At 54.0% G+C, this 24,040-nt stretch overlaps 11 protein-coding genes across 11 annotated transcripts; 6 read left to right on the top strand and 5 right to left on the bottom strand.

Annotated features, from left to right (window-relative positions):
* Positions 1–249: 249 nt before the first annotated feature.
* SEC22 (SNAP receptor) lies at positions 250–1,492 on the top strand. The gene is made up of 2 exons (XM_062876293.1): positions 250–643; positions 727–1,492. Exons 1-2 carry the CDS (start codon positions 610–612, stop codon positions 1,341–1,343), a joined length of 651 nt encoding a protein of 216 aa, XP_062734878.1. The 5' UTR covers positions 250–609; the 3' UTR covers positions 1,344–1,492.
* A 64-nt stretch (positions 1,493–1,556) lies between these two features.
* Positions 1,557–3,886, bottom strand: QC761_205660 (uncharacterized protein). Its single transcript, XM_062876292.1, has 2 exons — positions 3,609–3,886; positions 1,557–3,545 (listed from the first exon to the last, which is right to left on the bottom strand). Exons 1-2 carry the CDS (start codon positions 3,663–3,665, stop codon positions 1,641–1,643), a joined length of 1,962 nt encoding a protein of 653 aa, XP_062734877.1. The 5' UTR covers positions 3,666–3,886; the 3' UTR covers positions 1,557–1,640.
* Positions 3,887–4,694: 808 nt separating this feature from the next.
* Positions 4,695–6,629, top strand: QC761_205650 (uncharacterized protein). The gene is made up of 2 exons (XM_062876291.1): positions 4,695–5,805; positions 5,859–6,629. Exons 1-2 carry the CDS (start codon positions 5,634–5,636, stop codon positions 6,437–6,439), a joined length of 753 nt encoding a protein of 250 aa, XP_062734876.1. The 5' UTR covers positions 4,695–5,633; the 3' UTR covers positions 6,440–6,629.
* PRE5 (Proteasome subunit alpha type-6) lies at positions 6,453–8,007 on the bottom strand. The gene is made up of 3 exons (XM_062876290.1): positions 7,711–8,007; positions 7,507–7,618; positions 6,453–7,428 (listed from the first exon to the last, which is right to left on the bottom strand). The coding sequence occupies exons 1-3, from the start codon at positions 7,746–7,748 to the stop codon at positions 6,775–6,777; spliced, it is 804 nt and encodes a 267-aa protein (XP_062734875.1). The 5' UTR covers positions 7,749–8,007; the 3' UTR covers positions 6,453–6,774.
* QC761_0037250 (uncharacterized protein) lies at positions 7,596–8,174 on the top strand (the record flags this gene model as incomplete). The annotated part of the gene is made up of 2 exons (XM_062872329.1): positions 7,596–7,980; positions 8,095–8,174. The coding sequence occupies exons 1-2, from the start codon at positions 7,806–7,808 to the stop codon at positions 8,172–8,174; spliced, it is 255 nt and encodes an 84-aa protein (XP_062734874.1). The 5' UTR covers positions 7,596–7,805.
* Positions 8,175–8,341: 167 nt separating this feature from the next.
* VPS55 (Vacuolar protein sorting-associated protein 55) lies at positions 8,342–8,731 on the top strand (the record flags this gene model as incomplete). The annotated part of the gene is made up of 1 exon (XM_062876289.1): positions 8,342–8,731. One exon carries the CDS (start codon positions 8,342–8,344, stop codon positions 8,729–8,731), a length of 390 nt encoding a protein of 129 aa, XP_062734873.1.
* Positions 8,732–9,429: 698 nt separating this feature from the next.
* QC761_205625 (uncharacterized protein) lies at positions 9,430–9,672 on the top strand (the record flags this gene model as incomplete). Its single annotated transcript, XM_062876288.1, has 1 exon — positions 9,430–9,672. The coding sequence occupies one exon, from the start codon at positions 9,430–9,432 to the stop codon at positions 9,670–9,672; it is 243 nt and encodes an 80-aa protein (XP_062734872.1).
* A 1,204-nt stretch (positions 9,673–10,876) lies between these two features.
* QC761_205620 (uncharacterized protein) lies at positions 10,877–13,423 on the bottom strand (the record flags this gene model as incomplete). Its single annotated transcript, XM_062876287.1, has 1 exon — positions 10,877–13,423. The coding sequence occupies one exon, from the start codon at positions 13,421–13,423 to the stop codon at positions 10,877–10,879; it is 2,547 nt and encodes an 848-aa protein (XP_062734871.1).
* Positions 13,424–14,586: 1,163 nt separating this feature from the next.
* Positions 14,587–16,378, top strand: QC761_205610 (uncharacterized protein). The gene is made up of 2 exons (XM_062876286.1): positions 14,587–15,172; positions 15,248–16,378. Exons 1-2 carry the CDS (start codon positions 14,881–14,883, stop codon positions 16,219–16,221), a joined length of 1,266 nt encoding a protein of 421 aa, XP_062734870.1. The 5' UTR covers positions 14,587–14,880; the 3' UTR covers positions 16,222–16,378.
* Positions 16,379–16,531: 153 nt separating this feature from the next.
* Positions 16,532–21,472, bottom strand: QC761_205600 (uncharacterized protein; the record flags this gene model as incomplete). The annotated part of the gene is made up of 2 exons (XM_062876285.1): positions 20,857–21,472; positions 16,532–20,787 (listed from the first exon to the last, which is right to left on the bottom strand). The coding sequence occupies exons 1-2, from the start codon at positions 21,020–21,022 to the stop codon at positions 16,532–16,534; spliced, it is 4,422 nt and encodes a 1,473-aa protein (XP_062734869.1). The 5' UTR covers positions 21,023–21,472.
* A 398-nt stretch (positions 21,473–21,870) lies between these two features.
* QC761_205590 (uncharacterized protein) lies at positions 21,871–23,876 on the bottom strand (the record flags this gene model as incomplete). Its single annotated transcript, XM_062876284.1, has 3 exons — positions 23,187–23,876; positions 22,711–23,034; positions 21,871–22,655 (listed from the first exon to the last, which is right to left on the bottom strand). Exons 1-3 carry the CDS (start codon positions 23,257–23,259, stop codon positions 21,871–21,873), a joined length of 1,182 nt encoding a protein of 393 aa, XP_062734868.1. The 5' UTR covers positions 23,260–23,876.
* Positions 23,877–24,040: the final 164 nt, after the last annotated feature.

Here is a 24,040-nt window from a genome sequence, read left to right as displayed (position 1 = left end):
GTGAGAAGAGGGAAAGCCAACGGGCAAAGTCGAAAGGCGGAGAAACACGCCGTTCCCACTGACAGAGTAAACGGAAGGTGAACGTGGATGTATTACAAGGCTGTGGCATCAGGCAGGTGCAGTATTCAAAGTGGAGCAGATTGCCGATTACCACAGCAACTTCTTTTTTATGATTGGTCAGCCTTGCACACATGCGGCAGCTCCTCCCCTACAGCTAGCTGCCCCTGTCTCTGCAAGACATTTGCATCATTGACAACTTACCGTAGCACGTCAGCAACAGGGCTTGGGATGACACTTGCTCCATCTCTTCTTTCAGTCAATTCAGATACCCGCCCGTGCCTCCCTAGTGTATTGCTCTTACCGACCCGCTGCAACAAGGCCCGGAGCCGAAGCTGAAGGACGACACCTCTCCAACCAAAAAAGCCACGTACACTTGCCCAAAGGTAACCTGGCTGGTCTTTGACACCTTTGCGACCAGCATCAGCAGCAGCCGCAATACCAAGCCAAACATCTTCACCACCCGCACCACCACCACCACCACCACCACCACCACCTCCTCCTCCTCCCCCCCCTCCTCCTCCTCCTCCTCCTCCTCCTCCTCAAATCAAAATGATCCGCTCAACCCAAATCGCCCGCATAGACGGTCCGTTCCCCCTTTTCCCCCCTTCCTTCCCCCCCACCCCCCTTCATCAACTAACCTTCCCCTCTCCCCTCCCCCCCAAATAGGAGTAATGCTCTGCGCCTCAACAGACACCTCCCCCTCCGACCCCCCCGACCTAGCCGAAGTAAAATCCCAAATCAAGCTCATCCTCCGCCGCCTAACCCGCACTTCCAACCCCCAAGCCAGCATCTCGTCAGGCGCCTACACAATCCACTACCTCCTCCAGTCCGACATCGTCTACCTCACCATCACCGACGCTTCCTACCCCCGCAAGCTCGCCTTCACCTACCTCTCCGACCTCGCCACCGAGTTCTCCACCACCTACCCCCAGCAGCAGCTCATGTCCACCATCCTCCGCCCCTACGCCTTTATGGAGTTTGACACCTTCATCAGCCGGACAAAAGCTACCTATTCTGACGCGAGGGCGACGCAGAACCTGGACAAGCTCAATGATGAGCTGAGGGACGTGACAAAGGTCATGACCAAGAATATTGAGGATTTGCTGTATCGGGGGGACAGCCTGGAGAGGATGGGCGAGTTGAGCAGTAGGTTGAGGGATGATAGCGCAAAGTATCGCAAGGCGGCCGTGAGGATCAATTGGGATTTGATGCTCAAGCAGTATGGGCCTTTTGCCGGGTTGGGGTTGTTTATATTGATTTTTGTCTGGTGGAGGTTTTTCTAGGGGGTAAGCACTGCGGGAAGGGGGAGATGTATTGGAACTAATGAGGCGGATGGACGTGAGCATTTGGAGTTATTGGGAAAGCGACATGTTTGAATATGTATAAAGATGAGCAAAGGCATGCGAGCAACTGGTTAGGCAAGCAGAGCTTGGGGGCTAACATGTGAATACCAAGGGTTTACAATGGTCATGAGATCACCTCGGTTCTCCCTGTTTTGCCCATGTTTTGACATGAATTCATGTAATGCTAAAATCTACGTAATTACACACCAGCAGCCTCCCACTCCCATGGCAACAACCTCATTTCCTCTTGGTCGCCTTCCCCTTCTTCTCAGCCCCCGTCACTTTAACCGCCTCCTCCTTCTCCTCCTTCGACTCCTCCACACCCTCCCCTTCCTTCTTCTCCTCCTCATCATCATCATCACCCCCCTGACCAAACTCGTTGACCCTGGTATAATCAACCTTGTACACCCACCTCTGATAAATATAAATAAAGAAAATCACATCATCCCTCAAGGTCGCCAACCGATGCAGAAACGGCATCTTGATCGTAAACGCAAACAAGTCATCAATAAACGTGTTCAAAAACTTGTACATCATCGCCTTGCCCGGCATGTGCGCCACGCTTTTCAGTCTGTAGTTGATATACAAGCTCGGCAGCATCATCAAGAACCCATAGGCGTAGACCGAACCGACAAGCGTGGCGATGATGTAGCTGTACCACGACTTGTGGGTTTCATACACCAGGGAATAAACCGCGTAGGCGAGGAGGAGAGGCACGCCGGCCATGTACATGTACTTGAAGGCGATCTCGTCGTACTCTTTAGTCTTTTGCTCCGTGGTGCTGAGCTTGTGCTTGTCTTCAAAGGAGATGTGGTAAGGGATGAGGGAGTTGGGGGAGGCGCGGATGCGGACGTTGACGACGGTGGTGATTTTCCAGAGTTCGATCAGGATGCCAACGCCTTGGCCGCCGAGGATCATCCAGGAGGTGTTTTGGGATTGGTCGATCAAGTAGAGGAAAATGACGGTTTGCATGAAGACGTTGGCGAGGATGGATCTGACGGAAATACCAACATTGTCCTTCTTCTTGCGGTAATGGGCGATATCAGAGCCGAAAGCCAAAGTCTCGAGGATCATGTGCGCGATGCTGACGATGATGGTGACGCAGAGGAGGATGGGGTTGGTGTCCATGAAGATCTCCTTGACCATCTCGATCTCGCTGCCGTCGCCACCACCGGCTGACATGCCGCCTCCCCAGGCCGCCTGGCGAGCTTGTTCCTTGCTGTTCGTCTCAATGGGGGCCATGAGCTTGAACTTCCAGTCGGCCAGGTTATTGAGGTCAATGCGGATGGGCAAAGTGGTCACGGTCTCGTTCACGATGGTCATCTTGGACTTGAGCTGCCAGAAGGTGTTGACGAAGAGGATGGGGTAGTACCATCCATTCTGGCCAGTTCCGTCACGGGCACCTGTTGCCTCGAGACGGACATACTGGCGAATAGCTGGATGAGCCTGAGGAAACGAAAACGTGCCGCTACCCGGGATGAAGGACAGCGACACGTTGGGGTGGTAGTAGTTGGCGACAATCGGGCCAGCCTGCTCGGGTTCATCCTCCACCACGACTTCCTCCACCTCGGCATTGTCGGATAGCAAGTTCCTCGTCTTGGACTCCTTCTTCTTGGGGATGTACTGCGTCAGAGGGTGAACAAAGTGATAAGCAGCACCAGGATCGTAATTGCGCCGAGTCGGATCGAGAGGGGCGCCGGGCAATCCAATGTAAAAGTGTCCCCAGAGAGTGCCATTTTTCTGAACAGGAACTGGCACATTGATAGTTCCCTCGGCAACTCTTGTGTCGCTCCAGTTTCCAATCCTGAACCCCTTCTCCTGAAAGACAATGGTGTCCTTGGGTAGCTTGTCGAGAGGCTCAGCAACGAATGACGGGGAAACGGTAACGATGATATCGACGGCGCTGTTATCTGGCCAGATTGGGGCGATGGATTGGGGAATATGGCTGTAGACAGCTCCATCATTCAGCTGTCGTGGGCGCTCATGGTATGGTGGTATGGCACCAGTTGCGACTTGGACTACCTGTCCGTCGGCGTTGGTGACAGACGTGGTCTTTCGGCCGCCTCCTGTGAACTGCTTCATAACAAACTGCATGGCCATCCACATCGCAAGACCTTGGAATATTTTCATGAGCATCGATTGCTGGAGCCATTGTTAGTGAACATGGTCAAAGACAGCCAGCCGTTGGGTAGCATATCAACCTACGCCTTGCTCCTCCTGGCGAGCAGGCTCAGCGCCTGCTGCCGCGACGGGTTCCGGCATCTTGGGCGATTTTATTGATTCCCGAGTTGACTTTAGTTCATATGGGAAGACGTTTGGAAATAAGGACAAGAAAAATCACAAAAAAAACAAAAAACCTCGTCTTTGCAAAGGGCACGTTTTCCGAGACGGACGTTGCGCTTTCTGTCTAGCGTCGTGGCGTAATTCCAGGCCCTGGATCACTGAAGTGGCCGGCCGGCCGGCACTGCAAATCAAAGTCGGGGACGAGGCCACGGTTCCACGGCAGCTCCCGAGGCTGGGTGGGGGTCCATGCACCCCACATAATCCAACAAGGTGCTGTTTTGTTTGTTTCACTGGAGGCACATATCAAGAATAAGACAGGGCATTTTGAAGTTCATCTTTTATTAGGGGCTATGGTAAAGCTATCGGATACCAAGACAGTCAAAAGTCCATGATGTGACGGATATCCTCATCAGCCTCAGCTGCGAGGCTTGACGCTCCCTTATACAGGAGCTCGTCGGGTCCCAAATCCTGGTCATATGATGCCAACAGCATCGAGTTTCGTTAGTAGTATTCCGAACATCGAGGATAGAAACAACTGCTTACCTGAAGAAAAAAAAAGGTGGTGAAGCCTCGTCCTCAACAGAGTAATCGGAATCGAAGGATGAGGCTGCCCGTCCGAAGAGAGACAGCCACACGCCGCGTATTGCACTCAAGTGATTTTCTCACAAGCTTCGTAATGACTCTCCCAGAGGGACACCAGCAAGAAAACCGCCGAAGCAGCCTCTCCTGGGCCCTGCTTTTCTGATGCCAATTACAGACGCAGAGTTGCGTCAAGCCGTCACCGGCAGAGCTCGCAACCCATCGACACAACCCTCCGAGGAAGGCTGTGGGACGGACGAACTGGTGTGAAGCAGATTCTCCGAATTTCTCATATGCGTAAAGGATCCTCCGAAGAGGTCGAAAGTAGTGTGTGAACAAGACTTTCCGTTTGTCGCATAGAAACGCAGCGTTGAAGAGGACGAGGCTTCACGCAGAAGAAAAAAAGAAAGAGAGTGAGAGTTCGCTGCAATTGAGTCAACCACAATTTGTATCGCCAAAATAAAGTGGGGCCATCAACTGCCTGTCCAGAAAGCTTATGCACAGACCAAGGGGAGCCCTCACCGCCCGAATCTTGCCCCACGGCACCGCCCGCCCCTCCACCGGCCATTGAACCCCTCCATTCATCGATGAAGACTTGTGAAGACAAGTAAGTTGAGTAGTCTGGGACCCGACGAATCACTGTACAACGACCAAACTAGCATCAAGTTTGATAGGACAACAGTGCCATCTCGTGACTGCCACGTTTGGCCATTTTATCTCTATATTGGGGGATTCCCAATCCCATGATTTGGCCTTGTGAAGCTCGTGTGGTATTCGGCGCCGTTCGATTCGTCAAAGACGAGCCGCCGTTATGTCATACATCTGGCCCACATCTGGCTTCATCAGAGGTCCACGTTCACGGCCAACAGGTCGTTCAATCCCGCGAGTCGCCTTTCAGGTCCATGTCGACCGAGTTGTGTCTCTCATGTTCAAACATATATAAGTATCATCCCAGTCTCGCTGTTCATTTCTTCCTGGTTTCCAAGAACGGTGCTTTGCTCGAGTCTATTATCTACACCTCGACGAAAATCTCACTGAGCCTCCCTTTGACTGCCACCTTCTACATCTTGTCTTGCGATTCCAATTCGTTTAAATAAGAACCAACTCCACTACTCTCACCAGCAGCCGCCCTTGTTTAGAGGTTTGCCGAGCGTCATCAACCAGGGGATCCTCGGACTCTTTCCCAGAAGCGCATAATAAATCCTCCAGGTTGCTTCCAGTCAACTTGCTTATCCCGAGTGACTCAGACGACAGCTCACAGTTGGACTTGTATACACCACCCCTTCCATACCAGCCCGCCGTCCCATCTAATCTTCTTTGCGCCTTACCACCAAACAATCCCCTCGTAAACACCACAACTTGCCCATCATGGAATCAGGCGGCGCCAACAACAACAACAACAACAACAACAACAACGAAACCACCCCCAAGCGCACAAAAATCTGCGTCTACTGCGGCGCCTCCCCAGGTTTCAACCCCATCTACGTCGAAGCCGCCCGCTCACTCGCAAGAGAAATGGCCAAAAACAACATCCAACTAGGTACCTCCCCCGCCTCCCTTTGACTCTCTCCAGTCCTAACAACAAATCTCCAGTCTACGGAGGCGGCACAGTAGGCCTAATGGGCGAAGTAGCCCGTACCCTCGTCTCCCTCTCCGGACCGGACTCGGTCCACGGCATAATCCCCGAAGCCCTCGTCCGCTACGAGCGCGACGCAAACTACTCCTCCACCATCCCCGACCCGTCCAACCCTTCCTCCCGGCCCCATACCTCCTCCACCTCCCTGACAGTCCCGGAAGAGACAGTCTTCGGCCGGACAACCATCGTCCCCGACATGCACACCCGAAAACGCCTCATGGCCCAAGAGGTCCTCGACGGTGGCCCAGGCTCCGGTTTCGTCGCCCTGGCAGGCGGGTACGGTACCTTGGAGGAGCTGTTTGAGACCATGACGTGGAACCAGCTGGGCATTCACAACAAGGGGATCGTCATTCTCAACATCAACGGTTTCTACGATGGCATTAGGCAGTGGATCAACAAGAGCGTAGAAGAGGGGTTTATCCACGGTGGGAACAAGAACATCCTTGTCGAGGCCAAGACAGCAGAGGAGGCGATCAGGGCGTTGGAAGAGTACAAGGTGTCAGACGCGGCGCTCAAGTTGAACTGGAGCTCGCAATAGGGAATGTGATAGATGGACGGAGAAACTAGATGGAATAGCCAGAAAACAAACACATCATCAATCAAGACTCCTTTCGCTCAGGCGAAATTAGTGGCCCATCTCAGACTCTGATGTAGCTTTTCATGCTCAAAAGTGCTTTCTCTATCTCTTCCAAAGCGCTGGGCCTGCATAATAATCACAAAGCCCGACCCACAAAGGGTCATCAATTTCCATCTGCGCAATCAACTGCAACAACTGCATTTGCATCTGCACCAACAACCGAGTAAAGAACTCCGGACTGACCTCCCTCAGTGCGCCAGAATTCCTCCATACAATAACTCGGCCATTATTGCTCTCTACGCATCAACATCCATCGCCGTGCTCTCATCCTCCACCGTCGCCGCCTGAGGCCCCCCCTCCTTCTTATCATCCGCCACCAGCTCCAAATACCTCTGCACCTCGTGCCCATCAAACACCTGAAACGGCTCCGTCTTCTTCGTCTCCTTGACATAGCCCACCACACCCACACTGGTATTCTCCACCGTCAACTCCCTATCCTGCACCAAACTCTCCTTCAGCGCCCTCAACCCATGTTCAATCAGCTCCTCCCGTGTGCTGGTCTTGAACTTGTCCAGGTTTCTCTCGAGATACGTCCTCGCCATCTGGGACCTGGCACCAATGGCAAAGGCAATCATCTCCTCCGTCATGCCCGACGGCTGAAATTCAAAGAGGTGAGGGCCAGAATCGTCCACGCCGGCGACGAGGAGACCAACGCCGTAGGGGCGCTTTCCGTAGTGCTGCGTGTTGATCTGGGCTTTGGAGCCGATCATGTCGACGAGGGAGCGGATGGGCATGTTGCGGGAGTAGGTGAGGCGGTGGCCGAGGCATTGCTGCTTCATAAAGTTGGAGAGGACGCGGGCGTCCGAGGTGAGGCCGGCGATGGCGATGCCGACGTGCTCGTCGATGGGGAAGAGTTTCTTTTGGTACGAGGAGAGTTCTTCTGCGTTGCGCTGGGGGGGGGGAGAGGCGGAGGACATGAAGTGTTAGATGTGATAAGTGTTAGTTAAAAGGTGGGGGGGGGGACGCACCTTGATCGCTACGAGGACGGCGTGTGTTTTGCTGGCGATTCCTACTACGACTGAACCCTGCTTAACTGCTTCGGCTGCATACTCGACCTGGAATATCCGCCCCTGTGGGGAGCTGGGTTGGTGATAGAGTGTGTCAGTCAGCGATGCTGACCAAACAGGTGGGATGCCCCGAGTCGCAGCAGCAATAGCAAGCAAGCAACTTACAATGTGACCGAGTCGTTGTCGTAGTTGTTCCTGAACATGGTGGCGGCCTGTTCGACTGTGCTGTTTGTGTGATCCGAGGTGCAGTTCAAGTCTCGATGATCAACCCTGACGGTTCGATTTGGTATCAAGGTGGTAGAGAAAGTGGTTGTGGTCTGGTCGTCAAGTTGCAGTGTGGTAAGGCGGTGTTTGTGGTTGATGGTCGAGCTCCCACCCAGCTACCTCAGCAACTCCCCCAGGCAGCTCCTAGCTTCGTCGTCGCCTGCCGCAGAGGTACGTTATCCGCTTTTGGGGAAAGCACGGGCCTCGGTTTATACTGAACTAGTCTTATTCAGGGTTAGCGCCTGCCAGCCGCACAGGGGAGCCCGCCAAGGCTGACCTACCCAGCCGTCCGCGGCGTCGGCGTCACAGGTCACAGGCAAGAACGCAAGCAAGCTCCAACACACGTAGACAGCTTCCAACTCTGACGCCACCGTCATCGCACACGACCGCACCCAGGGATACCGACTCGAGATACGGCCTGTTGGTATCAGCCAGGTCATAATCAGTCATCCCATCGCAACGACATACACTCGCTCAACACACCCCAACCCCCAGCCCCCCCGCCTCACATCTCAGCCAACCAACCGTCACAATGCCCACCGCCGGCCTAAAAACAATCATAGCCCTCTCCTTCGTCCTCGCCCTCGGCTTCCTCCTCGTCATCCTCTCCTGCGCCCTCTACTCCAAATACCACCCCCTCCTCGTCGTCGCCACCTACGTCCTCGCCCCGGTGCCCAACTGGATATGCTCCCACTGCGCCAACCCCGACGACTTTGTCGAGAGCTCGGGCGCCGCCATCCTCGACCTGGGCCGGTTCTGCACCGGGTTCTTGGTCGTGATGGGCATCGCGCTCCCGGTGGTGCTGGCGCATAGCGGGATTATCGCCACGGCGGCGGCGGTGATGAGCATTGTGGGTGGGTTGTTGATTTATGGGACGATTATAAGTTTTGGGCAGTTTTTTCAGGAGGAGCAGGAGTTTTAGGGGGAAGGGGGTGATTCTTGAATGAGTGATGGGGAGATGGATACCCATGAGCGGATGGAGGGTTCGGGAGATTGACGATGATGGGGGTAGCTTTATGATGAGGAATAGGGAAAGGCGATGGTGTTGGAGCTTTGTTTTATCCATTATTTTGATTTTTGTACAATTACCGGTGTTCGACGAAAGGTATGCAATCATGTCATGGGAGGATGGGGCAGGTAGCGAAGGTGGGAACGACAGAATGGTGTGTGGGATTTGTTTTTTTCGGTTGATAGTCTTTGGAAAGTTGGGACTGAGGTTAGGAGGGGATAAATCAAGGTATTTTCTCTCAATATTCTTGGTGTTTTGATATGTTTCAAGGAAGCAATGCTGGCGAGTCTTTTTGCCTTGTTTGGAAACCCATGGCCTGGATAGAGCCATCCATATTCTACCAAGGCTGGGTGGGACCTTACCAGGATGATTACCAACAGCTCGCTCGTACATTGCCCAGCCTCGCGTTCACATCTTGAAATACTTGGGCAGCCCAGCTTCCCCGCTTCAAACACTACAAACATGTTCAAATAAGTTTCAAAATCTCGAGCAACATATCCCTGGTCATGGACTTGACCGTGGAGGAAAAAGGTATTCTTTGATAGAATTGAGAAGGAATTCCTTGACTATGTCCCAAATGGTATCCCCATCCGTTTCATATTGTCAAAGAGATGCGGCTCATTGATCGAGCTTTCGTGCAGCAACATTACCTTTCCCGTGTCAGGAGGTTGAGAACAAATCCCGTCACCCTGGAATTCATGGAATATACCTCCTCAACCAAGCCGCGCATGCAGGTTTACCTGCAGACGGTGGTGAAATATGACATGCTCTCCCACAGGTGGCTGCTCGAAGGGGAGCCCAGCTTCAAGGACATGACGGACGGAACAGCCGCCAGTACGGCAGGCTACCAATAACTTCGGAGCTTTTGCGAGGTTACTCGCAGTGAGTTTGTCTGGTCCGACACCTGCTGCATAGACAAGAGAAGCTCTTCCGAGCTCCACGAGCTCATCCAGTCCATGTTCAAGTGGTACCGGAACGCGACAGTGTGTTGTGTGCATCTTGCTTAGAGTGTCGAGCTGGAGAAGATCGACGAAGACGAGTGGTTCGGCGAGGATGGACGCTTCAAGAGCTGCTCGCGCCGACTGCGATCAAGTTTCACGACAGCAATTGGCAGCCCTTGTACGGTGAAGGAGGCGACAGAGCCTTCTGTCACCTTGTCGAGGCCATCATGCTGGCCAGCGGCGACTCGTCGGTCTTGAACTGGTGCGGTGGCGCGGCAGACTTACATAATTCCAATGCCATGCCGCACTCGCCCATTGCCTACCTCTGTGGCTTCCCACACGACGATTATCTCTGGTCAACGGGAGGATTGGACATGGCAATGACAAGCCGCGGACTGCAAGTCCAGCTTCTCATACTTCCCATGAAACTACGAAAACACACCCGCGTTACCGGCTCAGGCGCTACCTCGTACGACCCCGTCCTCTCATGCTGCCAGCCGCAGCTCCATAAGAACATCGGTCACGTTTGCTGCCCAACTGATGCCAACGATGGATCCGTCGGAAATGGAGTGGGCACTCGGTGTATCCAACTACATACCCGCAAACGAGCTAGGCCAACCAGCACTTCGACACAAGTCGGGCGCATACCTCTTGTGCAAGAAAAAGCCAGCTGTGGACCAGAGCCGGATGTTGGGTTCAGAAGGTCAGGTTGTGACAGTGCAGACTACTAGGTTGACGGATTATAGTTGGAACAAAATGTCGACAGCAAGACCAATCCACTTGACTCTCAAAGGCGTGAGTTCTGAAAAGGAAGCAATGGTGGTTGATAAAAGCCGTTGAGAGGTTGTGTATCTCTGACCATATCTATCCTCTCTGCCCGCACACCACACCGAAACAGTGCGTTAAAGCATTGCTTCTTTACCTTCAAAGTTTTGCATCGTTGAGTCTACCATATACATCATTGGATAATACTACAAAAAAAATGAAAACGCCCGCGCCGACATGCCCATGTTGAAAACCAGATGCCCTGTTTTTTCCGAACCTGCCAAACCACCAGACACACGTTGAGTGTGCTCTGCATTTGCACATCTATCCCATCCTTCAACCTACCACCCCCTTAACAAACCTCCCCAAAAACCCTCAACGGCCCCGCCAACTTAGTAAACATCTCCTCCCTCTCCCCCACCTCCGTGCTCAGTATCGTAACCGCACCCCCGGCCCCAATCCTCCAAACCTCCTCCTCCCCCCCCTCCCTCCCCACCTCATCATCCCACCTAAACAAGCTCCTGATCGTAACACTCCAATCCCCCCGTCCGCTGACACAATGATATCCCACAACCCCCGAATACAACCCCCTTTCCTTCCCCCCTTCCACCCCCCTGAGTATCTCACAACTCCTCTTCTTCGGCGCCCCCGTCATACTCCCCGGCGGCAGCGCCCCCGCCAGCGCATCCAACCCACCATACCCCCCCTGTCTAGGTAACTGCCCCTCAACAACAGTGATCATCTGAAACACAGATTGATACTCCTCCACCTTTAGCAGATCCCGCACAGTCACATTCCCCGCTCCACAGATAGAGTGCAAGTCGTGACGAACTAAATCAACAATCATGAGGTTTTCCGCCTCCTCTTTGGGAACGTGGAGGATGTTCTCTGCTTGGGAGAGGGTGGAGCAATTGTCCGACTTGCGGACTGTGCCTTTCATCGGACGCATGGAACATTTCCCTTGACGGTCGTAGGTTAGGAAACGCTCGGGGGAGGCGGAGACGAGGGTTGCCGGGTGGAGGCGGAGGTAGGACGCGAAGGGGGCGGGTTGGCGGGTGCGGAGGTGTTTGAACAAGGACCAGGAGTTGGGCCGGGTGGCGGGGGAGGAGGAGAGGCGGGGGTGTTTGGGTTGTGTAGGTGATAGGAGTGGTTGGACATCGCTGAGGGGACGGGTGATGGTTGTTTGGTCTGTCAGGCAGAGTTCATACGACTCCCCCGCGGCGATGTGTTCTTGGCAGAGCCGGACCTTGTCCTCGTACTCTTTTGTCAAGGGGGTTTGGATGGAGGTGGTGCTGCGGGATGGGCGGCGTTTGGTGGGGGATTGGGGGAGTTGGGTGTTGTCTTTTTTGGAGTTGAAGGACGGTCGGCGTTGGGTGTTTTGGAGGGTGAGGAGTTTACCGGTTGTTTTCTCTAGCCAGGTGTCTTCCTCTGAGCCGCTAGAGCGGAGGTGTTGCACGTGGACGACGCCGGCGAGGTGGTCAATGACGATGCTCTTGGTGATCCAGCTCAGGCAGACATCTGGTCGATGGTGGGGGCGAGGGTGGTCGAGATTGATGCCAATGTCCATGAGCCCCTGCTCGTAGGTAACGTATCCCATAAAACCTCCCAGAAAAGGGGTCGTCTCGGGCCCTTCGACGTCGATATGTCTTGCATCTTGGAAGGCTGCAATCAGAGCCCAGATGCTGCCATATCTGGCAATCGGAACCTGCTGTGACAAGTTGACTGACATTCCCCCAACAGCCTTGAGCTTGGTAGTGGCATAGTCATCGCCGGCGTGGTATTCAAGACGCAGGGCTTCGTCCAGACCAGCCGCAATAATGCTGTATCGGCCGCGGACATCAGCACTCGATTTAGCAGGTGCCGCGTTGGCCGAGTCCAGGATGATCCGCTCAGAGGCATCGGGATCAACTGCCTCTACGATATCCGGGACCGGTATGCCGCGAGGCAAGGGCACCGTGACAGAGCGCAAAACTGGGTCAGACTCAAACTTCTCCCACCACTGCCCCGAAGCCCTAGGCTCTCCTGACGGTGTGAGCTGAGAGAGCAGGCTCGGCTTGATGGCAGCCTCTGCCAGGTTGTGTCCCTCCACCAGGGTCGTCCTCTTGTGTTTTTGATTCCACGCGAGCGCTTCCTCGAACCAGTTGACAATGATCTTGTTGCCCTCCTCCTCTGTGCACACCGACTCGGGATGATATTGCACACCCCAGAACGGCTTGGTCCTGTGCTTGACAGCCATGAGGATTCTTTCCGTTCCAGCTTCGAAACCCTCGCCCTCTTCACGCTGCTCCTCCACCCAGGCCAGCGGCAACAACTCAGGGCAGCCGTCCTGAGGCTGCCACCGAGCTTCCTCCCATTCTTGTTGGTCGATGCCCTCCTGTCCAACATGGCCGCACAAGCTGTGATACAGCGTTGCCTTGAACCCGTTCACCCCGGCAAAAATGTCACCCTCCACCGGCGCAACTGAGTCCATACGGTGGATGATTGTTCTGACCATACCATGCAACCCCCTTCTCAGTCTCTTGACCTGACCTCCCTGGCAAGAATTGACGAGGCTCTGAAAGCCCAAGCAGATTCCAAGCACTGGCAGGACATTCCCCTCCTCCAATTCCCAAACAAACCTCATAACGCCAACATCCCGTTGGTTGCCCGGATTGCCCGGACCTGGTCCACAAACAACGGCATCATATCTGGCAAGCTCCTTGACAAATCTCGACTTGGCCTCCTCATCCGGTGTTGAATCAATGCCCAAAGGGAAAAGCGATGGCGAGTCGATATGCAAGACCGAAACCTCGACATCCAAGAGGGTCTGCAGCAACGACGTGATGTTGTTGGAGAACGAGTCGTAGGCATCCAGGAAAAGGATCCGCTTTCGTGGAGGCTGCTGCTGTCCTGGCTGCATCTTCCTTTATTTCCGCTTACCCTATCCTCCCTCTTCCTCTTTTCCTGCCTCAAGATTTGTGTGTCTTTTGAAGCTATTCCCTCCAATGAGCGACTGATACCGAATGGCCGGGTTTAACCGCTCATAAACCGCCGAAGAATCGAATAATAAGCGAGTGAAACCGAGCCGAGAAAATCGTGGGACCGACTCTGAAGTATATCGCCCAGCAGATGCACGAAGAGAAGAAACAAACTGAAATTATGAAGTCATACTGCAGGGACCGGCAAGGAAAACTGATTTAGAAAAAGAAAAAAAAGATCAAGATAATTTGACAGGTGGCAAAGATGTATGAGATGCCGAAAAGTTTCAACCCATCAATGGGACCTTTTCTTTTTTTTTTTTTTCCTCTTTTGTTTGTCACAAGGACTTCTGAATACTCCGGTCTGGGCCCGGGTCTTACGCGCCCGCAACCCTAACCCACACATGTCTCCGACCGTCTTCTTACCTCCGCTTTCGCTACGACATGACACACTCGAATACATGGCTGAGATGTCGCGACAGGGCCCGACAGGGCCGGAGCTATTTTGGGTGCCAGGAACTAATGTACAAATACTCCGTTAGTTCTTGATCCGCAGTGCTGTCACGGATATACACATCTTGAGCCTCGTCTCGTAGGGCTGAGGTTGCTGATCGGCCTCAGGTACGGCACAGCGAGGGGGGGTAAAGGTGGGTTGAGAATTAATTGGACAATGCTAGTGGCAAAAATACGCATGGCATTCCCCTTTTAAACCCATGCCGCAGTAAGCTACGCACTACTTACTATGCACCTGTCTCTACATAGCATGCGGTCCAACGATAGGTGCAGTTGGGTCTGTGATGGCGTTTACTGTCTGCATGGAGCTACAGTCAGCTGTTCAACTCGCTTCTTCAACTTTAACTCCCTACTAAAGACCATCATCTCTTGTTCCTGACCAAAGTAGAAACACTTTAACTCGCGACACGAGAAAACACGACCCCCGCCATCAGCATCACGAAATCTTATCGCTTATCTTAGCGTCCGAGGCCGCCGAACTAGACTGCTGCTTCCCTGCCGGTGCCCACTGCCAAGCCAACCTTAAGCAACCCCCCCCCCCCTAGAGAGGACCCTCTACAAGGGACTCCATAAATCGACATCATTCCCGGCACCCGGCACCCGGCACCCGGCGCGTTGGACAAGACCTCGACAAGACCCCGACAAGACTCGGTGGAAGAGAGTAGAAGAAGGAAAGGTGTTTGTTTGTTTCGGACGAACCAGTCTTACTTAAACAATATATCACGGGCCCAAGTCCCGTTCGGCAAACTACTGACAGGTACCTGGTGCAACCAGCACAAAGTCCCGGCTTGTGACGACGAACCGAACCTCCTTCAACACCTCCAATAGTTGACCGGCGCAAAGATTGAAAAGTCGAACTGGCCAGACATTGGCGGGCGAGCAAGAGATGAGTAACGCTGCCGGTGGCAGCAGCCGCAAGAACAGCGTTGTCAGTGGCTTTCACGGGGAGCGCGCAGGAGGGGCAAGTTCAGACACAGTCGGCTCTCTTCTGGCCGCCATTGGGACATGTCTGACAGATGCGCTGCGACTATTCATGTTTGCCGACAAGCGTCACTGGGGACCCGACGAGTTCGAACAAACGCGCGCGTTGGAGGACGCACTCGACGAGGCAAAGAAGGACTTTCAGGAAATGGGACAGCTGGTGCGCGGCCAGTTCTACTACGAGAACGACAGGATACGTATGTTCTTGTGTCTCTTCTTCCCCACATCTCTTCCCCTGAGATATCCTAACTAGCCATGCCCTCCTTTCACAGCCGAATCCCTCAACGAACTCCGCCTTCTCCTCGCCCAGTTCCAAGAACACTACGAAAACCTCAAATCCTGGGCCCGTCAAGGCGGCCCGATAAACCCCATCTGGGCGCGCGACACCTCCTCCCTCCGAAAAGACCTCCACCGCGCCCAATGCCGCGCCGCCCGACGAATCTCCCTGATAGCAGAACAGCCCACCCCACGCTGCCTCGGTGCAATACAAGTATACCGTCTCCAGAAACGAAACGAAGCAGAAAGGTTACGCCTCCAAAAGCAGAGAGAAGCCCTGCCGCCCTGGCAGCAGCAGCAGCAACAATCTTATCATCACCAACGCCCAGATCACAACATCCAATCCCCCACCTCCCCGGACAGTACCATGCCCCAAATCACCACCAAACACCACCCCCTCCGCCGCCCCCCCTCCCTCGAATCCCTCGTCCCAAAATGCAACCAAATCGGCCGGTTCCAACGCCTCAACAGCGGCAACCCCTCCGAGTCCCCCTTCAACGACGCAGCCTTCATCTGCGACTTTTGCAACGGCTACCTCGTCTGGCCCGACCTCCGCACCATGCCCTCTGTCAGATCTACCCTCCCCCAACAACCCCCACCAGACCCATTATCACCAGCATACGACTCCAGAACGGTCAACAATGGCTACCCCCACTGGCAAGCCTCCGGACTGTCATGTACAGCCAACGAGCCAAAGACACTGGTGTTTGCGCCGTTGGCGATAGCGAACCACATGCCCCCCGAGCCGGGGGAGTGGCAGGCGGGGATTGTATGTCCCTACTGTGAAGAGGACACTTATTTGGACTCGGGGGAGGACTCGGGGGAGATGAAGTATGTGATGGACGACAAGGGGTTTGGGAGCGTGGAGGAGTTTAGGGAGCATTTGGAGTGGTATCATACTGCGATGGCGGTGCCGAAGCTGGAGGATGTGGTGCCTGAGGTGGTGAGGGGGAGTTGTGGGGTTATGTAAGGACATTGGGTTGTTGGTTAATAATATTTGGTGTTTTTGGGAAAATTGAATTAGCATGGCGTTTTTTTTTTTTTTGGTTGGGATAATAGGGTGGGATGAACAAGAGTAGGATAGAACCTGGACTGCTGTGGAAATAGCATGATGCTCTCTTTCGGAGGCGGGGGCAACAACAATAGTGAAATCATACAAGCTAATGCCTCACTTTTTCATTCCTCATGACCACAAACGTGGTACTTGTCGATACTGAATATTATTATCTATCTATAAATATATATATATACACACCACCCAACCTCTGTTTACACCCCTTTTACTCCTCAGGCCGATCCCTCACAACAACTCTACACCCCCTCCTAGCATGCCAAACCCTCCTCTCCCTCCTCCTCCCGCCGGCAACCATCAACCCAAAATCCTCCACCTCCTTCTTCCCCTCCCCGTTTTCCTCCTCCACATACGGCACAACCTCCTCGACAGTCCCCCCAATCTCAAACACCCCCCTGCACAAAACCGTAACCCCCATGCTCACCTCCCTCACCCCGCCATCCCCCTCCACCCGTCCAATCGGAAACTGCAAGTTCCCATTCCACGCAAACTTTGCCATCTTCCTCGTAAAATCCAAAGAGACATTAAACGGCCGATGGCAAAGCACAGGCATGAGCCTCAACAACCCCAACACCGGCCTTTTCCCCCGGTTGACAACCCTTACTTTGAGCTCGAGAAACTCGTCGACGTATGCCTTCCCCTCCTTCCCACCCTCCCTTTCCCCCGATCCAGAGAGGGAGATATCAATGTCAACCTCATCAACCCTGATCACATCGACCATCTTGCTGTTGAACCTCATCCCCCTAAAGCTAATCTCCCCCTCTCTCGTCTTGCCCGTAAAAGTCTTCCACGTCCCCCGGAGTGAATCAAGGACTTTTTCCCGATACCAAAACGCTTCGCGGCTTGCTTTTTCGGCTTCGGGGGAAATCTTGGTCGAAACCACAAACTGCCTCTGGCGAGAGGGGTTGAGCGCCGGGATGAAAGCGTGGGGGTCTTCGAGATAAACCCTCCTGATGGGCAGGACAAGACGGGTGGTGTTACCCGGCAGTATATGTTCTTCTATGCCGATCGGCCTGTCATTCTCCCCGCCGCCCGATGATAGCGACACCGTCATCTGGCTCGGCCAGGAGTTCCTCAGATCCAGGAGCAAGAGGCAGTGCGTTTCCGGGGTGAGGAGTTGGGTTGTTTTCTCCAGGGATTTGGTCCAAAGCGACTCGGGGATGGAGCTATTCAACGGTATGACGTCCACCCGGCTGATGTCAACACTGGCGTTGACCGTCACAGTCAGCTCCATCGAGACTTGGCGGGTGTAGAACTGCTCGGCGATCTCATCCGGGGGCACACCCAAATGCGCGTAGTCGACCTGGATTAGACCGTGCGTCAGACCAGGTTTGCCCAAGATTTCAAAGTCAAATGTGGCTGTTTGGCCGGGAGCGATAAACCGGTCGTTGCGGGCACGGTTGCGGAGACGGAGCGCCTGTTTCTTGGCCAGGATGAGCTCATACTCGTAGAGCTCCGTGGCCGTGGCATCGCGGCTGTTGAGTGCTGTTTGAAGGGGTTCCTGTGTCGAATCTTTGAAAGAAAACAAAAGAAAATCAACAGGAGTGTCAGGTGACAGGTTTTGCAAGGTGACTGAAAACCGCTGCCTTTCCCCTTCCAAGATCATCACCGAGGACTGAGGGAGGGTAGACGACTTGACTACCACAGTAGGCTGTGGAGAGATGACCTTGAGGTCAAAGTTGTAGGGCTTCAAACGCTCGACAGCCGGTGACACGACAACCATGTTCGCCTCAAGGGCAGTGATCCCAGAAGCTTTTGTTCTGGCTTCATTGTCAGGGGCCCAAGGCTCAACAAAAATGGGAAACCGCCTCTCCCGGCAGCCTCTCACTTTGATCACCGCGCCCGTAACCTTGACGGTCCCGCCAGCTTTTGGTGTGCCGGATATTCTCAAGATTTGCGTCCGATAGGGTCCAATAACAGTGTGCTCGACACCTGATTCAAAATCGGCCCCTTCCGTGTCGAGACGAACACTTTCAATGTCCACCTCCATTTCAAAAGGGTTCTGGAGTGTCAGCCGAAAGGTGGCTGGCTCACCAGCAACCAACGTCGACTCAACCATGGCAGTGTCCGGTCGCTTCAAAAAGGGATTGTAAATAAATGGGTCCACATCCTGCGAAGCCCGAGCAGTCGCCGCTCCAGGCAAGACCGTTTTGGCGTGCGCAACCGGCGTTCTTGTGACAGGCAAAGGTTCCAGCCTTATGCCTCTGAGCAGAAACTCGTCCCAGTACTCAGCCGCCAGCTCGCCAATGCCCATCCTCTTGGACAAGTTCGACGTCTTGAGAATATTGGTCATCAGACGAACCTGTTCCTCCCTCGATATCGCAGGATAAGCATCCTCCCTCCTCGGACCAGGCGCAATCCCACTTCCCGCCGTCCTCAAAAGATCGCTCGAGTATTTCAACACTCCCGCAAAGTCAGGCAAGGCCTCGCTGAAGTTGATGCACGACCTCAGGATATTCAACTTGACAGTCTGCATGCCGAAAAACCTCGCGGCCGACTGCCTCTGAATCCTCGCCACAACCTCCGAGTCGGTATCCCTCATGTCCCTCGTCGTCATAGTCTTCTCATCATCATCCGTCACGGCAACCTGCATGCTCTCCCTCGCCTTCTCAGCCTGTCCCACATCCCCCACAGCCCCATACGTCCTCAGCAACACCCCCAAAAACTCGTCAATCCCCCTCTCAACATCCCCCTCTGCCAAATCCAACGCACCCGCACCACTCCCACCACCACCCCCCGTCCCCCCATTCATCCCATTCAACCCAACCAGCCCAGCCGCCGGATGGATCCCCACGTCCGCCGCCCCCCTTGTCCTAGCCTCCACCAGCCCCCCAATCAGCACACTGACCAACTCCCTCACCACCATCGCCTTCTTCCTCTGAAACCCCAACATCCCAAGCACACTCGCAATCCCGCTTAGAATCGTCACCCGATCCACAGTCATCAGCAACTCGCTCGCCGCACTGGCAGGAAAAGCCCTGAAAACCATCTGCACAATCACCGTCCTCGTCGGGTTCACCGTAAACCTCGGACTCGTGGTCAGCAACCTCTTCCCCTTTCCCTTCCCCTCTCCCTCCCCCTCTTCCACCCCCAAAACCATCATCCCCAAGCTCTCCCCCCCCAACCTCCCCCCAGCCACGTGCAGCGCAGTCAACATTCTCGCAAACCTCACCACCGCCTCGCTCCACGGCACAGGCGGCAAACACTCAGCCGTCAGCCTCGAGTACAACCCCAGTATCCGCTCCACCACCTCGGGCATGTAACACTGTAGATGCCTCAGCCACTTCTCCTGCCTCGGGTCTTTTGCCTCCGCCTCGTTGATCTGCTGCGCTATCCCGCTCGCTTTGTCACCCGGCGGGAGCAGCACGCTAGGGATCGCAAACTCTATGCCCGCCCATCCAAGCAACAGCAGACAGACTAGACACAACTCCAGCGCTTTCCCGTGCCAGATATGATCGTTGATCGACTTGGCCACCGTGGCTGCTTCGGTCAGCTCCTTCAGCGCGTTGGACCAGAGGCCGGATTGAAGGTACAAGCTCCCAATGACAACCTGGATACGACACCGAGACTTGGACCTCATCCTCGCGTCCATACCCCCCGAGCCAAAACCTTGGACAGAAACTTTGTCATGACTGCTAAAGCTATCGGTTGGGTCGGATCGTGCTGGTGGTTGGTCCGAAGAGGCGGGACCAATGATATTGTCAAACGTGTAGAGCGGTGGGTTGGGAAGTGGTTTGTTCCCGCTTATAGGAGTAGTAGGCCTCACCGACGGCGTAGAACTACTCGACCCGCCGCCGCCGCCAAAAGACGCCGTTTTGGAGGACGAAACAGGAGGCATCGACATGCGCGCGTGGTGGCTGCGATCTGCCAGAGCGGTCGCAGAGACGGACCGGCTGCCGCCGGGGAGGGCAAACTGCGAGTTTCTCCTGGCCATCCCATCTTGTCCCACCAAACCGTTCATCCTGTCGTGGACAGCCGAAGAGTGAACACCGGGTGAGTCGATGTGGGATAGCCCCTCAAAAGACTTGGCCAGGGTGGTCATCTCGGCGAGGATGATGGAGGACACGTCGCACATGACCGTCTTTATGGTTGTGCGCTTGAGCTTGTCGGGTGGGGGGATGGTGATTATCCCTTCTGGGATGGGGATCGGGTTCTCCCCGGCGGGGAGGTAGTCAAAGATGAGGACCTGGTGGGCGAGCATCTTTGGGTATTGGTCTCGGAGGTTTTCGAGGTCTTGGTAGAGGGTCCGGATGTTGGTTTCTTCTACCGTTCGGCCGCCGGCGCCGGAGTGGCGTTTGTTGAAGACTGAGGCGCCTAGCTCTGTGCCGTCGGCAATGGCGATCACGGCTAGCTGTTCGCGCCAGAGGTCGAAGGGGGAGAGGGCGAGGTGGGAAGGGGAGGGCTGGTGGGTCATGAGCTCGTAGAACATCGCGCCTCCCGGGAAGGCCAGGGGGGAGAACATGTCTGAATAGGGAAAACATCACGTTAGTTGGTTGTGCCATGGCGCGGAGAGAGTATGGAGAGTGCGCCTACTTCTGTGAGGCCGACTGTCGGGCGTGACGTCCCGGAGGTGGACAATGTGCTCTTCATTGAGGCGGCTGACGAAGGCGGTGAAGCGCTCCCGTTTGATGTGGCCGATGGGCAGCACCAGCACTTTTATCCTAGCCGGGGCGATGGGTATGAAGGGATCGAGAGTCATGATGAAGGGGGCAGGGACATGTCGAGGAGCTCCTGTTTGCCGAGAGGTGTGTTTTGGAGCTGTAGGGGTCGGTCGTGTCGAGTACAGTGCGTTCGTCGTGATAGATAGGTATGTCCGTTGCCGTGAACACAGCTGACCGACCTCAAAGTTGACGTAAGGAAAAGAGAGCTCCTGATTTTGGGCCTTGTCGATGCCTGCCCGGGATGGACTTGTTTTAATGACATGCAATACGATGCCAGCCCATGCCAATGGGGGGGGTGTCGGCCGCTAGGTTCGTGCCACGGTGGGGAAGTGTGACCTTGGTGGAGCAATGGTCGCTATAATTGGCCCACTATTTTCAGCCACGGGGGACTTGTACCCAACGGGTGCCCCCTGAATCCTCAAGGGCATCGAAAAGGGGTCCAATTTTTGAGCTGTCGAGATGTTTGATAAAAAAATAAAACAAAAAACGTTTTGTTGGCTGATCGCTGCAGACCACCAGACCATCTTCATGACCACGTATATAGCTATTCCATCATCCTATATACCGAGCTCTAGACAGCCGTGGAATAAAAAACAAAAAAAAAATTAAAAAAAAAAAATCAAAAATAAAGAAAAATAAATAAAAAATAAATAAAAAATAAATAAAAAAAAATAAATAAAAAATAAATAAATAAATAAAAATAAATAAAAAATAAAAAAAAATAAAAATAAAAATATAATAATAAAAAATAAAAATAAATAAAAAAAATACAAAAAATCAACAAACAGTACTTAGTTATCTGCCATAACCTCGTTTTTCCTTATCTATTTTGATATCAAACACCCAACCATATACACACCATTCCCTTTTCAAGCACTGTTATCACTCACATCATCCCAATCTGCACATCCTCGCTCATATACCTCCCCTGCCCACCCCCTCCCCCCTCCCTATTTTCCCCCCCCTGCCTCGCCTCCTTCTTCAGCTCACTATCAAAAATATCCACCGCCACGCTCGCCTCCACAAAATCCTCCAACTCCTCCGTCACCGTCTTTAACTTCTCCTTCACAGCAATCGCCCCGTCAAACCCAACAATATGCCTCGCCGGCGGGTTCTCATGCCCCCCAATGGCCGTCAAGGCATGCACCGTCTCCATTACCAGCTTGTCATACGCCGCCGCCGGCAGTTTAGGATACCGATATTGTATATCATCCGGCCTCTCCTCCGCTCCCACGAGGTGATCAATCGCCGTCTCTGGGTTGGCGTTCAGCATATTCCCGTAAATCTCCCTCACCGACGGTGCTGGGTTCACATCAGAGTCATAGTACGGTAGCTGAGGCGCGAAGACGATCTTGTTGGTGAGGGATTGGATCTCCTTGTTGGGTTGAACAACAGTGACCTTGATGTTGAAGGGGGCGATTTCGTAGGCCAAGGAGTCGCAGTAGCCTTCGAGGGCCCAGGTGGCGGCGGTGTAGATCGACATGCCCGGGGTACCGATATGCCCGCCGATGCTAGTGAGAATGATGATGTGACCTGTGTGCTGAGCGCGGAACTGGGGGAGGGCGGCTTTGATAAAGTTGACTTGGGAGAAGAAGATGGTTTCAAACTGGTCGCGGACAAGGTTGCGGGTCCGGGGGGTGGTGGAGAGTTCTTCTACCGTGCCGATGACAGCTTTGGGAAATGTGAGCGAGGGCATGGGAGAGGTGAGATGGGGAATGTGAGATACCTTCAAACTTGCAACATAGCAAGATATCAATTCGGCCAAAGACTTGGACGGCTTCCGCTATGGCAGCACCACTCTGCCCCATTACCCGGCCGTCGCACCGGATACCCCTGATTCGATCTTTCCATCCTTCGCGGTCTTTGCGGTTGCTCTTGCATTCGTTGATGAGCTCACGGAACTCGGCACTTCTGTCGTCGTTTTCGATTTCTGCCGGTGGTAGACAGGCCACCACGTAGTCACCGTGTGCTAGTAATAACCGGATCAACCGTATACATAGCGGTGATAGCGAGGATGTGAGAAACCACGTCCGTGGCGAGTTGTGGGTTGCTGTGTGATCCATTAGACGATGAAATTCAAACCGTGAGATGAGCGATGAGTGGGGGTCAGGACGAAGCTCGTGTTCGGGAACGGGATAACGGGGCAGAAAGACAAGCGACAGAGGGGTAGAGCTAATTCCAAAACAAGGTGGGCACACGCACGGAACGAAGCTGATGGTGCGCCGTGAGAGTGTCTTGCCGGGCCTGCTTCGGCTGGCTTTCGAGTGTCGGCCATGGTAGGCGATCAGTGGCTGGAGTGGAATAAGCGACAGGAACAAGGCGGGAGGGAGTGTTGGCGGATAAGTCTAGCGCTCCACTCTCATGGGTATTGTAGACTGGTGACGGTGTGATAGGTAACTGGACGAGACAAGTTAAAGGCCAACGACTTGGGGGAATATTTCTCATCCAAGGTCGGGAGAGGGACCCGAACACTTATACCCCTGACCAAGCACCACCCAGCAGGTTGGTGGTGGTGGTGGTGGTGGTGGTGGTGGTGATAGCTAGCATCCCTGCCAGTCAACGGTGCCTAAGCTTCGGCTGGTGGATCACGGCAGATGTCTGGGCCCGAGAGAACGATGAGGCTCAAGCGGGTGTCATCGACAGGGGTGACATATCAACGGTGACTTGGAGATCCAATGCCTTTGGAGGAGTGTAGCTTGTACGTTGCGGATTAAGTATGTCCCTTACCAATTCTTTGACAATGGATCTTCCTCCAATGACACTCTTTCGGTCAACGACACACCTCTACCGCATATGCTTTGTTTATGCCGTCGACCAAGGTGAGCAAACCCTCGGATGTCAGATCAAACTCCGGCTGTTTACCGCCAAGTGTCTTCCGCTCTTTACACCTCTACCTCACATATAACAGCCAACTCACCAAGGTTTGAGCTCATCTTTCATCCTATTCATGCGGATATATGTCTGGAGAAACATGAACAGAGAGCAACCCCACCATCAAACGGGTCTCGGCGCTGCAAGACCCCCACTTCCACTCAACCCCCTCTGGAAAGGTTCTC

The sequence above is a fragment of the Podospora bellae-mahoneyi genome, chromosome 2, assembly GCF_035222275.1.
Source record: "Podospora bellae-mahoneyi strain CBS 112042 chromosome 2, whole genome shotgun sequence".
Taxonomy (NCBI): domain Eukaryota; kingdom Fungi; phylum Ascomycota; class Sordariomycetes; order Sordariales; family Podosporaceae; genus Podospora; species Podospora bellae-mahoneyi.
The sequence above is the reverse complement of the archived record's forward strand: the minus strand, read 5'-3'. Positions and strand labels throughout refer to the sequence as shown.

Bases quoted from the DNA above. Each gene is read 5' to 3' on its own strand.
- QC761_205650 (XM_062876291.1), top strand. From the start codon at position 5,634: ATGGAATCAGGCGGCGCCAACAACAACAACAACAACAACAACAACAAC. The intron at 5,806-5,858 runs GTACCTCCCCCG...ACAAATCTCCAG, and splicing joins CAAAAACAACATCCAACTAG to TCTACGGAGGCGGCACAGTA.
- QC761_205660 (XM_062876292.1), bottom strand. From the start codon at position 3,665: ATGCCGGAACCCGTCGCGGCAGCAGGCGCTGAGCCTGCTCGCCAGGAG. The intron at 3,546-3,608 runs GTAGGTTGATAT...CAATGGCTCCAG, and splicing joins CTCGCCAGGAGGAGCAAGGC to CAATCGATGCTCATGAAAAT.
- SEC22 (XM_062876293.1), top strand. From the start codon at position 610: ATGATCCGCTCAACCCAAATCGCCCGCATAGACG. The intron at 644-726 runs GTCCGTTCCCCC...CCCCCCAAATAG, and splicing joins CCAAATCGCCCGCATAGACG to GAGTAATGCTCTGCGCCTCA.
- QC761_205610 (XM_062876286.1), top strand. From the start codon at position 14,881: ATGAGTAACGCTGCCGGTGGCAGCAGCCGCAAGAACAGCGTTGTCAGT. The intron at 15,173-15,247 runs GTATGTTCTTGT...CTCCTTTCACAG, and splicing joins CTACGAGAACGACAGGATAC to CCGAATCCCTCAACGAACTC.
- PRE5 (XM_062876290.1), bottom strand. From the start codon at position 7,748: ATGTTCAGGAACAACTACGACAACGACTCGGTCACATT. The intron at 7,619-7,710 runs GTAAGTTGCTTG...TCACCAACCCAG, and splicing joins GACAACGACTCGGTCACATT to CTCCCCACAGGGGCGGATAT. The intron at 7,429-7,506 runs GTGCGTCCCCCC...CCCCCCCCCCAG, and splicing joins CCGTCCTCGTAGCGATCAAG to CGCAACGCAGAAGAACTCTC.